Source organism: Rhamphochromis longiceps, linkage group LG18, assembly GCF_057381845.1.
Source record: "Rhamphochromis longiceps isolate RC_006_pf linkage group LG18, R_longiceps_female_GT1.1, whole genome shotgun sequence".
Classification (NCBI taxonomy): domain Eukaryota; kingdom Metazoa; phylum Chordata; class Actinopteri; order Cichliformes; family Cichlidae; genus Rhamphochromis; species Rhamphochromis longiceps.
In genome coordinates, this window is record NC_140574.1 from 6013516 (window position 1) to 6029069 (window position 15554).

General features: G+C 40.4%; 1 protein-coding gene across 1 annotated transcript in view; it reads right to left on the reverse strand.

Annotated features, from left to right (window-relative positions):
- Positions 1-14828, reverse strand: part of LOC146647594 (vasoactive intestinal polypeptide receptor 2-like) — a 91673-nt gene extending 76845 nt beyond the window's left edge. Inside the window, exon 1 of the mRNA XM_085389488.1 lies at positions 14590-14828. Within this exon, the coding sequence (XP_085245614.1) occupies positions 14590-14640 (51 nt within the window). The 5' untranslated portion in view covers positions 14641-14828. The remainder of the gene's footprint in view (positions 1-14589) is intronic.
- Between the last annotated feature and the right edge of the window lie 726 nt (positions 14829-15554).

Here is a 15554-nt window from a genome sequence, read left to right on the forward strand (position 1 = left end):
GTGAACCCACACAGACACGAGGAGGACGAGGAAAGACCCCAGAGATTTGTGACTTGGACCTTTAACTTTGAGTAGTAGTGACAGGCTTTGGATCCAGGCAACTAACAATGTGATCACATGATATGCACCAAATCTGTGAGGAGAACTGTGATTCAGACCATGGATTGCGATTCTGTTCTGATATTATCCTCTAACTGAGAGTATTACTGAGAACAAAAGCAGGAAAAAAATGTGTTTGGGACAATAAACAGTGTTGATCCTATTTAGTTCTATTTAACAGATGCTCTTATCCAGCCTGGTTTACAGTTGAATTTTAAACCAGATTAAAAAAATAGACTGCAACGCTCACAGCGCAAAAGCAAGTGCGGGTCAAAAAAAGTGCAAGGCGAGACAAATAGTGCATTTCATATGCTGGTGTAGATTCAAGGTGGTGTTTCACGGAGAAGGAAACAACCCAGCTTAAAGCAGGGGGAGGAATTACAGCACTATGCTTTTTCATAATGGGCTATGCCTCACTGCTCAGCTGTGGCCCAAATACAAAGACAACAAACAGTTCTCTACAATGAGATTAAAAGAAGGGTGAATCACTTCAAACGCCACTAAATTAAGGGTTTTCTGACCATATTAATTGTTTGAGATAAGTTTTGAAGAATCGTCTGAGGGATCAAGAAGAGCAGAAAAGACTTTCTATTATCTCACCTGCAGGTTTTCCAACTACTGTTCCACTGAATGTAAAATGTTGCATTTTACTGATTTTTAAAAGAAAAAGATATAAAACTATGACAGAGACCTTCCAACTTGAACCTTAGTCAGAGACACTGAACAGAAGGGGTGGACAAATGGATAAACCAAACAGAGAACGAATTTCTGGCAAAACACAACCTCACATCAAACGCACATAGTCTGTGTCTTCTAAAACTTTCACTGTTTCTAAAGTCATTTTTGTGCTTTGTAAAGTCTTTCCAGCTACGACCCAGTATTAACAATTTCCCCTCTTTGTAGCGCGCTATGAATACGAAATTAAGCAATCAAGCTGTGATTGAAGTGCAAAGATTTAGCTTCAATTCAAGGGTCTGCCAAAATCGGCGCAGTGACAGTTATGAATTATAACCTTTTAAAAGTGATGCAACTTTCACTGGGTCCAAAGTGAAACACAAGAAAAGCATTTTGAAATCTTTTTTGTCATCAGTGACTGAACTCTATAAACCATGGATGTCACGAAAGTCTTGGTTTTGATGCAAACCTTTGGTCTTTTTGGTCTTAAAAAAAGCTCTTAAGTTGCTTCCAGTTATGTTTTGGGTCATTGTCTTTCTGTTTCTTTACTTGAAAGCGCCGTCGCATCAATTTTTAAACAATCGAGTGAATCTGAGCACAAAGTATGACTCCTTCCACTCAAGAATTCATCCTGCTATCAGCAGCCACATCGTCCAACACCAGTGATCCAGCAATCGCTGATCCGGCCTCTCTTTTTACCTCTTTGCTCTTTTCATTTTCTTTTCAGCCTAATGAAAGCCTCCTTCACTTTATATGATGCCTATTTGCACCGCATATTGACAGGCACCGTGAAAAGCTAGTGCATGCACAGTCTTTTGCTGTGCTCGCTCCTCCTGTGTGAGTGTATATCAACAGCACGCTCAGGCTCTATGAGTAAAGGCTTCCTTACTTCGTGGCTTGTTCCTATCATTTCCATGCGCCTCTCCTCCTGTGCCCCAGATTCCTCTCATATGTCACCCAGCCAGCCAGAAAGCCAGACCTCCTGAAAATCTCTTCACTGGAAATTAACCTGCCTGCCTCAGACTTTTCCACAGTAAGACCTTGTTGCCCATCGTCTGATTTGCTAATAAAATACCTAAACTGATACCTACAAGTCCACCTTCTACATCGTTGAGTTATTCACTGCGACTTTCCCCATTTGTGAAATTACCTGCTCCGTGTCACCAGATCAAAAAAAGCTTCAATATGTGGAACCACAAATACCTGAAAACACTATTCGTTTTAACGCATCTCTTTGTATCTTCTGTCTCCAAACTGTAAATGTTACAATTTCATTTAAATGTCACACCACACTTTCGCTTTGTGACACCTTACAAAAATATTTTCTTCTTTATCTCAACAACCGTGGAAAACATAAAAGAGGTTTATGATCTCAAAGGTGGAACACAATTCTGCTATTTCTCTACTGAAGAGAAAACAGAGTCAAACGCGGCGCGCTGACAACAGGATCCGCTATCGCTACACAGCCTGGCAGTAAAATGTCAATACATTTCCATATAAGAAAGAGCAGCTGCAGCTTTCTGTTTTCACTGCTACATGATCGGATCATGAGTCACTAGTGAGTCATCCGGTTTGCCTCTCTGAAAAGACCACCAAGCACCTCAATTATCACCTAAGCACCAATAATTAAGGCGCAGCTTACAGCATCCGCTTAGTGGACTCTTGTGTGCACTGCTCTGAGGTTTAGATGCTCTAGGTTTTCATTTCTTAGAGACAAAGCACTCAACTATATTTTAAAAAGATAACAGTGATAAGGAGACAGTTACACTTTTATAAAAGAATATATTTGCTAAATAATTCAGCACTCTAGGTGAAAGAGGTTCACTGTGATTCAGTGACATCACTACTGGTACAGCTGATGTCACTTCCTCTTAAGGGTGATAGTTTTTTCATAATGCACGCTCCCAAACTAATCTCACACTTTTTCTTTACTCATTCTGCAACATTTTCTCAATTTTTCAGCATCCCTGCTGTTTCATCAGTAGAGAATGACTCCTGGTGGTAGAAGCCACAGCGAAAATCAACCCGTGGATCATCTCACGCTCACCTTCATCAATTCATCCATCCATTCTCTTCCACTTAACCAATTCAGAGTTGAGGGGAGAGCTGGAGCCTATCCCAGCTGCCACAGGGCAAGAGGCAGGGTACCCCCTGGACAGGCCACCAGTCTGTCACAAGCTTCAAGCCATCCACAGTTGCAATCACACTCACACCTACGGCGAATTTAGGATCACCAACTAACCTGATCCAACTAACTTTGGACCTCCTTGCTGTGAGGCAATAGTGCTAACCACTGTTCAGCTAACCTCTGATGTCCTAAAAAGAAATTCCCATCAACCAATTCCCAAACTCCATTAAATAGATGTATAAAAAGAAGTATGATGTTAATGTAAGTTGAGGTGAATGAATGTTATCGCTGTCTATAACAATCAATTTCAACAGCAGGTGCTCCACTTGTTTGCACAAACAAGCTTCTTCTCTGATTCAGTTCAGTTCAGTTTTATTTATACAGCACCAAACCACAACAGTCGACTCAAGGCCCTTTAAAATTGTCAGGTAGACCCTACAATAATGCATACAGGGAAAAACCCAACATTCACATGAACCCCTATGAGAAAGCACTTTGGCGACATTGGGAAGAACAAACTCCCTTTTTTTTTTTTTTTTTTTTGCCTGTCCCGTTTGGCTCTTTTGCCATCAGAATTGTTGTCTAAAGGCAAAGAAAGATGCCCAACGGATTTACTTTACCAAATTGACCATCCCAGCCTTGCCATAATGGTCCATTTGATTCACCTTTTATTGTTTATTTTATTTTCACTTACTGAATATGGGACAGACTTGACTGGAGGAAAGAAGGGGAGAAAGAAAGAGGGAAAGAGAAACAACTGAGAAGAGGGACGGGGGAGAAGGGCAAAAACCAAAAACCAACAGAACGGGCAGAGAAAAAAAAAGAAAAAGAAAAAAAATGCATATATCAATCACCTGGGTCACCTGCTGAGAAAGAAAAAAGAAAACAAGCAGAAGAGAACAAGAGTAATAGAATAAACAGCATCACAATGATATATGGGACTATGACAGTAAATACTAAATGTTAAACATTATTGTGCAGCACATAAGATCAACAGAACACAGTGTGCTTTGAGGTAGGAGCCAAAAAGGGTGTAGTTTGTGGGTGTGATCACCCGTGTGTACACCTGTGAGCATGGACGCGCTTGTTTTTTGTTTTTTAAAAGGTTCCTTCATGTAATGATCTGCTAGAGGGTGTGGGGGGGCCACAGCCCCGTCCTCCAGGGCATGAAGCAGGTATGGAGGAGATCAAAACTCCAGACATCCAGAGGCCCCCAGAACACAAGAGACCAAGGAAGACCAACAGAGGGGCAGCCGCGCCACTGTCCCAGGGGGAGTTGCAGTGACGCGCCCGTGAGCTCCGCCGGCAGCCAGCCGTGCCTGAGTGACCGAGCCCCAGGCCGAGAGGCCGGGGGCACCCCACCTCCGAAGTGGCCCGAGCGAGCCCCAGGCTCCAGGCCCCGACAAGCGGCCGCCAAGGAGTGAGCCGGTGTGTACCTGGACGCCCATCCCCGGACACAAAGAACCACCAACGCACCGATGTCTGAGGGAGTCCGCCACTGGCAGGGGAAGTGGTGGTAGGGGGAGATAGGCCTCCATACCTTGGAGGGCCTAAGATGTCCCCAGAGAGGTGGCGCCTGACACCCAACCTGACATATAGACACAGAAATACAGGCACACACATATACAAACATCCATTCCCACCCTCATGCTCTCATATGCACTTACTCCACACTCAACCAACGTGGAGACAGACATAAAGAGACGCTGTACACACGATCACACTCCCCAAGCGTACTCTAAGCCCCGGGTCTAGGTACCCTTGCCCCTGGAGGGGGGAATTGCACCCAGACCCAGGTGGTGTTACCCTTTTCCCTGCGGTGGGGGGAGGCAGACCGCCCCGACTCCGCAGCAGCAGGGAGGCCCCACACTCCAGACCGCAGTCGGACGGCCAACTCCTCCTCCTAGCCCCCCCGCTCCAGCAGGTCGCAGAGAATGGGGGTGAGAGAAGACTCCAAACCTCCCTCCACCCGCTCATTGTAGTGTTGATGCATGTGTGTTCTAAGGTGCATTTAAAACCCAGGAGGGCATGGAGCTACCTGCCAGAGAGCAGCAGGTAAGCGCATGGTCCCTCCTGCTGGCCCTCAATGTCTACATGTATTTAACATTGAGAGGTGGGCAACGACGCCAGGGGTGGGGTGTACACCCTGATGGTACTTTGGACTCCGTGTATCGTGCCCACCCCCAAGATCCTATATGTATGTGTAATGAGAATGTGAGTAATGTGAATGTCTAAGTTGTGGGATAAAATTGAGGCAGAGGCAGCCAGAAGGGGACGGGGGACGGGGGGGGGGGGGGGGGGGGGTGGCCTCCTCTGCACCCTGGTGACATACCCCTACTCCAAGGTCCTGTGGTTGTGGTGGAGCGGGAAGAGGGAGGCAGCTGGAGATGGGGAGGGAAGGAAGGGAGGGGCAAGTGATCCCTCCCTGGGGCCAGCTCCCCCGCTGACCCCAGTAGGCAAACTCCCTTTTAACAGGAAGAAACCTCCAGCAGAACCAGGCTCAGGGAGGGGCGGGGCCATCTGCTGCGACTAGTTGAAGTGAGGGTTCTCTGATGAACTGCAACCTCCAAACTAACAGTAACAGAAAGTTCTTGGGTTTGAAGAAGGACCCAGTCTTATCATTTATGTCTACTAATCTTAATTTTGCTGTTTTATACAGTACTGTGTATCACTTAGTGTGCTGTACTGATAATGTTGAGTCATTTAAAGGCTGTTGAGTGCCAAAAATGGCATTTTAATTGTTTTCAAGTTGGCTGCTTTGTAAAACACAAGTTGGAAACATGTTACACCCACAAAGTTTGAATTCACAATTCTGCAGCAGTTTGTATTTTTAGATATGTTCAGTGAGATGTTATGCTGATGAAACATCAAAGCCATACTTGAATCTTGTGGGGGGTGTTTGGGGAGAAAAAAAGGCTTAGAGCAGTTTTTCTGTCTCCTCTTAAAGAGCTTTTTTTTTTTATTATTATTTTTTGTTTTTGTTGTGTTTGTACTTTTTCAGAGGAGTGTGTAGGTTTTCTTACTGCTACAGTGGGAGTCGGGCTTGTATATACACCTTCTTTACTGATGCTTTCATTGCTGGTTGTTGAAAAGAGATGCTTGAATTCATGGATATTAAAGATCTAATTGGATCAATTATTTTATGACAGCACTGAGAGCACAGCATTGTGGGTGGGGTGTGGGTTTTGTGGATGCTGAAACTTGCTGATCCCCCTGGAGGTGGGCTCTTATTCGCCCTATGTCCTCGATCAGCCCTGCCAGCTCACTGCATAGGTGATCACATACAGCAGGTGCTTAGGACTGTCATTTGCCATTCACAATAAATAACACACACTTTGTGAAGAACATGAGCGTGCTTTTGAGGTCAATGCTCAAAAAAAAAACAGCGTGAGCCTACTGGATTCTTTTGGATCACATTCACATTTGTAGTGCGGTTCGTTTATACATTTGAAGTACAAAATAAAACATATTTTATGATGTATCAGTTTCTGCGCTCACATGCCAGGAGTTTGTCTGCTTGGTTTTATTAATTTTGGCAGGTTAAAATGCTGTAATTCAAGCCATGGTGCAGACTAAACAAGTGACCCAAGAGTACCAGGAAATGGGACTCTTGAATTTCTTCCATTTGCATGAAGCATAAATACTCATACATTTACATTTGTTCACGTGTATTAGCCTGTCTATGATGATTAGCCTGTAGAAAGAGTTATCTCAAATAATTTGCATTTGAAGGTCAACTGTAGTTAATGAAACTAAAGAGAAAACTGTAAAGGATGGTTAGACACAGAGGACAGAGGTAGAAGGGCAGTAAGTCTTGAAACACAGTGTACCTCAGGATACTTGTAATGTGCCGGTGCTCACTGCCAAGTGAGGGGGGAAAACTTTTGCTGCAAAGAGTGGGATCTTTTGATCTCATGTATATGTAGATGAGAGTAATCCCAGCTGTGTCGAAGGACAAAATGTTTTATTTTGGTCTTGGAGTTTCCCTAAAATTGACTAGAAGAGAACAGTCTGATTGATCCAGCTGAATGTCTCACTCAACCTCTCCTTATCTATGCACAGCTTTGCAACTCCCTTAACTCTTTATGGCATAGATTCAACAAGGTGTTGAAAAGTATCCTGAAAGATTTTGGTTCATATTGACAATAGCATCACATGCTATTGTCAATGTGCATGCTGCTTATTTCCAGTTCCACCACCTCCCACAGGGGCTCTGTTAGAGTGAGATCCTGTGATTGTTAAGGACAATGAACTCATAACCATGTTCATAAAACCTGTTTGATACAGTGCATTAGCAGCTGTCTGAAAATGAGTACACTCTCGTCATAAATGGATGCACGTGGTCAGCAACAATAGTCAGGAAGTGTTTAACAATGATCTTGTCAAAATCAATGGAATTATGGACACAGTCAGATTTTGATTCAGCATACAATACCATCAGGAAAGCCTTCATTTTTCAGCATGATCCCAAACACACTGATAATACAGTAAAAGCATACCTGGATAGAAAAACGCACAGTGGAACACTTTCAGGCGTGGATTATTCTCCCCAGAGTTGCAGTCGCCTTTTTTGCTGCCTTGTCTAAACCATGCTGTTCACAGTACTAGTGCTTTGTGTGTTCTGGGGAATTAGCAAAATATAAGTATAGCATCATATATACAATACTGTATATATATATAAGTATATACAGTATTGTATATGCTAGTGACTAAATGCAGGATCATGATACAGATACAGGCTGTTACTGGGATTTGTTGTTCCTCTGATCTCTGTGTTAGTAGCGAGTGCAAATTTCCCGTAGAGTCACAAAAGCCACATTAGTAGGAAATGTGTCAGGTCCAAATAAAATGAAATTATTTTTAACTGTCAAATGTCAGTCTGTAAAATAATGAACTGTTAAAACTGTTAATGTTAAAATTCAAATTATGACCTGCGAATTGAGTCTTGACTAGAAATGCTTATTATTAATCACTCAGTATAACTCTTTCTGACAGTCGATCTTTCAAATGAACACATTAGGTGCGATAAAGTGCGGTATGAGGTCTGAGCAATATCTGACTCTTAAGTACAGGCTGAGCTGATCTACAAAGCCTGTTCACTTGCTTTTAGTTCCTTTGTACTGAAGCTGGCAGTAAATCACTCACAGGGTGTCGCGAGGTTCCCCACCAATCTGGAGCTGAACAGCTAAAATGAATATTTGCAGCCCCCAATAAAGAACAAGGGAAAAGAAAAATATTTTAACACTTGCAGAAATAGTATTTCTGATATGTCCAGAAAATATGAAACTGTACTAATAATCTTTATTTAAATAAATTGCAGTCTGTGTCTCTCTTTTCTTTTTGTTGGAAGTTGATTTAAACATATAATGTAAGGAGTCTATTAATCTCTGCTTTTTGTTTGGTTTGGGATTTATACCACAATGAAAATAATGTTACTTTGAACCAAATTACTCTAATTTGATAAATGTGTTAGTTTTACTCAGACTAAAATTCTGATTTGATTGAAACTCTAAATTTCTATTTAAAATAAGTCAAAAAATATTTATTTTATTCAGAATTATTAATGTACATTGAAAAAACAAAAAGATAATTTAAAAAAAAATTCACTTTGGTAAATTGAATGAGTTACAAATACATTTGTCCTTTAGACGTGTCCTGATATAAAATGTTGCTCAACAAATCTTCACAAAAATCTATTTTATTCCTTAAAAAATTCACCACAAACAAAAGCTATAGTTTTACAAAGAAAGCCAATTTCTTTAAGGTGAAACCAGATTTTGTCACAATGAATTTGCGAGATGCAAAGAAAAATTCTCCTTTGAAGAACCAAATGTAATATGGTGCATTTTTACAACATAAAGCACTGAACTCTGCTATTTACAACAGTTAAAAGTATAACAATTGATAAGTTAAAGAAAAAAAACACACCAGACAAAATGAAGCAAAAAGCTTTCCCTTCCCAACCCCCACCAAACCCCTCTTTCTAAACAATTCAAGTCAGCATATTTTTGAACTTCTCACATTTAAACATTAGACTGGTAATGTAACAGCTATTAACATTAACATTTCTAACACTACGCAAACATGGCTACCTAAATTAAAGGAATATAATACAAATAAGCTATAAAAGACAAAAAAAAGATGTCTCTTTGGCTGATCCTGGGTTTGTGTCATTTTCTTTGGTTCGATCTCCGTGAACAGCTTCTGCAGTTTTTCAAAGGTGTATTTGAGCTCTCTAGGTTGAGAGTATAAATCCGTCCAGAACTCGTGTGCATGTTCACTGCTGAGCGAGGTGGTGGACACAGGAATCAGTGCCGAGCAATGCGAGTGGCATCGAACAGTCACGCGACACGATCGCCTTTGACTTGAAGTACATATTTACTTAAGGACAAATTGTCAGCTCCATACGGTCGTCCTCATTCTGGACGATCTTGTGAGCGGCCCTTTGAAGCCAGACTTTAAGGAACGGGAGTTCTTGTACTTGAAATGGCTCAGGAGTGACGGCATGTGGAACAGTATTACAGGGTTACTCCATCAAGGACTCAGAGAAATCCTTGCCATATAATGCACAACCGATTATCTCTCTTATTACAATGCTAGAAATTATTGTTCATTGTTGGAATACAAGTGATTTGATGATGTATAGAGCCCCACAGCATGACCTGGACAAAGCAGCACAACAGGTGTCTGCTGCCTCCAGCTCCATCATGTGTTAGCCCTTTCCATCACTGCTCAGCCTGGGATACTTTCAATACTGGCTGAAGAAACATTTAATCTTTCCCTTCCCCTCCAGACAGCACTATGTGCCATGTAATCTTGCTTCTTGGAAGCCGGACCAATTCTCTCATGTTCTGTTGCTACAACTCTGAGAAACATCCACTTAGAAGTACGTGAATAAGCCCGCAGCTGGAAGTCCGACCTTTCAGCAAGCTATAAGACATAAACAGCAGACTGTTTTCATCATACAGCTTTATTAGTTTGCCATTATCAAAAAGGAAAAAAATCCAAACACACAGTCCAAACACAATTCTGTTTTCCCAAGAGTCACAAAAAAAGATTTTGAATTAACGTACCGTACTGGCCACGGCTTATCTGTCACGCAGAGATAACCACTGCATTTTTTTGGAGACCTACAAAGTCTGCTTTGGGACGCTGCAATGGCATAACATGCAGGTTTATCAGTTTTGCATCTTGTTTTGTTTATGTTTTCCTCTCTCATTATTCATTTCATTTTCACTCACTTTTTACCTTCGCTCACTGCTTATGTTTAGGTAATGAAAGGTGCTCCTTGATGGTTAGGTGCTGAAATGCACTTTATTAGGTTTTTTGACTAAAAGCTACTTCATTAGGGTTAGATTGATAAAAGATTGTGGACTGGATTAAAACACTTCAATAATAGCATCCCTGCACACAGAAAACTGACAGACTTGGGAGTGACAGGCACGTCTTACAGCGCTAACCCAGTGTGTCATGTGCCACGACCAAAGGACATCTTGTGAGACGCCGGCGGCTTGGAAAAAACTGCATTATTCGGTCAAAAGATTCTGTGAAAGCTGATTGAGGGAAAATCAGCTTCACATAAAACACCAGCGAGGGATTTCAGTTCTGATACTTTATTCCCCACGTTCCTTAGTTTCTTAATTAGCTCTGAGAAATTATCCCAAAGAAAGAAGCTTGTGATATTTTTTTTTATTTTCATCTTCAGCTTCCATCTTTACAAGCTTCATTATGTTTCTGCTCCACGCTTGCCAAACACCATCTGTCACTCAAACAGTGTAGGCTTTGATCTCGTCTTCTACAGCTTTTCTCTGCAAAGTATGGGCGTATTAGAGCTGGATATATCCAAACATTACTTGCTCACCCAGCATTAAAAAAATTCCCTGATGTTTTGTGTTTGTGTTTTTTTCCTAATAATATAAAAGAATGTCAACAGAAATGAGATGAAGTTTGAAAACCTGCAGTGCAAAAGTTTTCTAAATGAGTCCTCCTCTGCTACGAGGATGAACTCTCATCAGACTATAGCACGACTTTTTGCACCCCAGGGTAAATATCCCTGGTTGGATCCAGTCATGTTGCAGTCCAGACAGATGAGCTTAATATACCACTGTGGCCTTCACACCTGAGTCCCTGCTGTTCTCTCGTGCATTGAGGCTACTGAGAGACACGCACAGTATGAGGAAATGTAGGAAATACTACCTCATCAACTCTTTATTATTCTCTTGAATTTTCCATCTGTCACGTTGGTGTATTGATTCTAAGTCGATGTCAGCTTCTTGTTTTTACTTTCTTTTCCCACTGCTGATGTCCGTGTTTATCTGCTCACAGTATATTCTGTACAAACCTAACATCCATACAACCAACATATTTAATTCAAAGGAACTGATTTTTACTCAGAAGGAGAAAAGCATTCGTGAGGTTGATATCTGTAGCTTGAGTTACATATAAACTCTTATTAGAGCTACAACCAGGAATATTCCATTAGTGGCTCATATACTGATTAATCATTAATCCAATTATAATTTTCAATCCACTTTAGTTTACTGTATATGAAAGAAGATAACCATCACTTTTAGAAGTGGAACTAGAAAAACTTTGGCATTAGGTGATACCAGACTGATTGATTTTAACTGATAATTAAATCTTTTTATTTTCTCAGAGATATTTTTATTAGATTGAAGCAACAAAGAAAAAGAGATACAAACAGAATTATTACACGACAAGCAAGTAGATTTCAATGATTGTTTGAGCTGACATAATAGAATACAGATTAATGACGCATTCACATATCTTTTAATTGCTTTTATCAGTTTACCCCCTACCCATACCACACAGTAGCCCCATCCCTGAAGCCAGGTTGAGAAAACAAAAACCAAAACAAGAAACACCGCCACAAATACAACAGGACAAAACAGAACAAAATAAAACAAACACACAAATAAATATAAAAAAAAAAGAGAAAAAAAAGGAAAGAAAATCTACATTATCAGTATTGGGGGTGATTTACTGAGAAATGCTGGAGGTCGGTTCACAAGTTCTTCAGGAATTGTCCCCACAAAAAAACTTATCACTGGTATTACTAATCGCATAACAGATCTTTTCAAGGCTCAGATAGTACATAAGGTCCCTCAGCCATTGAGCATGGGTGGGCAAAGGAGCACCCATCCATCTTAGTAGGATCGCACATCTAGCCAGAAGAGAGGCAAAAGAGAGTGTGCCACACTGTGACGAGGTCAACCTTGCATCAGCCTCCCCACTGGTGCCAAAAAGCACAACTAATGGATTAGGATCCATATGGTATCCAAGAATTAGGGATAAGGTTTGAAATATGTCTGTCCAGAATCCTTCAAGGCTAGGGCACATCCAGAACATATGGATAAGGGGGGAAAAAACTTTAATTAATAAATTATGAATCATTTCAAAAAAATCTTTATAGCTCACTTTTTTAATCTAAGTGGATTAAATTGACTTTATATCACCTCTTGTTTTTGTGAGATTAGCCTTATTTCCTGAATGCTACCAAAACAACCTGCACCACATGCAGAGTTGTGGACAGTTATCCTGGCAACATCAAGGTCATTCTCCACAGCTGGAGACATTGGGTGAAAACAGAGAGTATTCTTAGTGTGAACATAATGTTCAAACTGTAAATAAGTGGAATGAAAAATGAAAATGTTTTCTCAAAAGCCCTGAAAGAATGAGCACAATTTACTGGTTTGTTTAAGTATATTTCATCTGATACTCGTTTGGCACACTAAAGTAAGACCATGAAAGTTGTGCATCCCTCCATTTATGACTCAAGAATCAGCTTTATGTCAACAATTTATTCAGAATCAAATTGCAGCTTCACAAATCCAAATCAGACTGAAATGAATCTGATCCAGTTAAACTCAGACAACATGTTTTATGATGCAGTACATATCCTGGATCTCTAGTTCATGATGGCTAAAGCAGGAGGTTTTTGTCTATTTAAGGGAAGGAAAATGCAAAATTGCACTGATGCAAAAAATCCTGTTTCTATAAGCAAAAAACAACAGACTTGCTCAAAACCCACCAAATACATTAAAAGCATCGCTGCATTTTCAGCTGTCATGTATAACATCAGTCACCCACAGTAATGTATAAATATAAGGTTTGCATATTTAGAGAAAAGCTACACTGATTTAGACCAAGCTCCAGTGACTCTATTTGGACTCATTATTGTGAGGACGCAAGAATAAAACAAACTAAATTCACGTTAAAAGCCATCAGAGGTTGAAGCTAAAACCCAGCGAGAGGAGCTGTTGTGTATTTGGAGTGGCAGCATTTGTCTGTCAGATGATTAAACTGTGGCATTTGTTTTGTGTGATGTGAACATTTTTACAGCTCCATCTGCTTTTAGTCAAAGGAGGAGGGGGCTGCTGGGAAAAGAGCGAGAGCGCACTTCCACTGTTTATCCTGCGGGGTGGATCCACACAGAAGGGCAGATAATGTATGAGAGGCAAAAAAAGTGGGTTAATATCTGGAGGATTCCTCAGAAAGAACAACATGAAGTGAGAGATTATGTCTACAAATTATCTTCATTAATGAAACTCTACAAAACAGCTTCAGCAGATATGAGGTTTAAAGCTACAATTAATGATTATTCTAATTATTAAATGCCCATAAAAGCACGATTAATCATTTTTGCTAGGAAGAAGTCTGCAAATATTAATATTTATTAATAATTCCCCAGATTCCTGATCAGATTTTTTGCCAATTAACTACTAATTAGAAAAACCCAGCACACTTCTATTTAAAAAAAAATGACTTCATGAAATCTGTCACTAACCCAGCAAATACTCACATTACCTGCTATCATCATCAGAAATGTTATTTAATGGTTAATCTATGAAAATATACCAACTCAGTTCATCAGCCAATTCATTTATCATCGTTTGAGCTTTAAGAAGCAGATTTTATTACCTCGGGTTAAACACAATGACCTTACTGAGCATAAAATCGATTTAATGTCACATTATTCTTCATTTGAGCTGAAACCACCTTATTTCAAAGAAATTGTTTTGTCTAAAACTTGTGAAAATATAAATTCATTGAAGGAAACGTAAAGGCATAAAAACTCCACAAAATTAAAAAATAAAAAGCTTAACACATCAAACGTCAAAGGTTAAAGAGAAGTTCATCATAAAACACTCGCTTTTCTTGTTTCAATATCAAACAAGTATCGAATCGTACTACTGTAATGTCAGTTCGGACTTCCTCCCCACTAATTGGTGCAGTTGGTGATGAGTAATTACCCATCAGTGAACAAGTCAAAAGATAATTTCAACTGAAAATAATTCTTCAGCTCTTAGAGCGCTGGTGACCGTTCTCACACCTCTTCGTGACATTGAACAGACCAATGAATGAAGCTGACACCGTAACTTTACAATCACGAATCATCACGCTCAGCAAAAGGCAACAAAATACCACGAAGGATAACCTGTCATACAACTTTAAGAACATCTAATAACAACAATGTTATCAGCGAAATGTGACCGCAAACTTTTCCTCCACCAGAAGGCTAATCAGCATCAAAGAGTGCAATAATAAAATATAAGCATCAGCTGTTAATGTGGGAATACTCAGTGTAATTTCTTATATCGCGGAAGTCTTCAGTATGTGAACGGTTTTCTGAATCATTTAGAAGCACTACAGAAAAAAAGACTCACCGTGAGCGGACAGGTTGACAGACACAAGGTGACAAAGAGCAAACTTTTCATGTTTACTCCTCAGCTGGAAGCCAGTGAGCTGTCCTAACAGGAGGAATTTGGGTTAAAACACTTCATTTAAACTCCTGTTAAGAGTTTTGATCCGGGTAAAAAAACAAAAAAAAACTTTAAACATTTTTTTTATTCCATGAACGATATCGAGAGAAAAAGAGCCCAGTCTGCGGTGTCCTCTAACCACGCTGCTCGCTTCCACTGAGCTGAATGTGCGGACAGATCATTTACCCGCAGCTGACTTCTACTGTCAAGTTCACAATCGCATGGAATCACATTTCCGGTACGGGCTTTCAAAATAAAAGACAATAGTGTCACAATATCTGATTCTCACGGCAAAAGCTTTTCTCATAATCAAAAAAATGTCACATACACTTAAATGCCACTTCATTATTTACACATTACTGTGCTATACCCCCTTTTGCTTTAATTCTTCTTGGTCTATATTGATGAGATCATATCACACCAGTGATGAGAATCTCCTGTTCCTCCACATCCCAAAGTTCCTTAATTGGATTGAGATCTGGTGACTGTGGAGGCCATTTGAGTCATGTTCAAGAAATCAGTTTGAGGCGGTTCCACCTTTGTGACATGATGCCGCATGCAATTGCAGGCAGCCATCAGAAGATGCGTACCCAATCATCAGCATTGGGGTTGTTACTCCAAAAAGTTACATAAAAGTTAAGTAAGTAATTTGTTACACTACTCGCTACTCTGTAATAGGAGCTCAAATGCACTGTCACATATTTATAACTAACAAAGTAAACTTCAGCCTTCAGTCTAACACGCCAACATTAATCGGATGCGGAACCTTATACCGGATTGAGGAAGTTGGAACAGTTGGTTGACAGGATGGGATGGGTGCTCTCTGGCATCTCCTGGTGTAGGTGTCCTGAAGTGGGGGGAGAGCAATC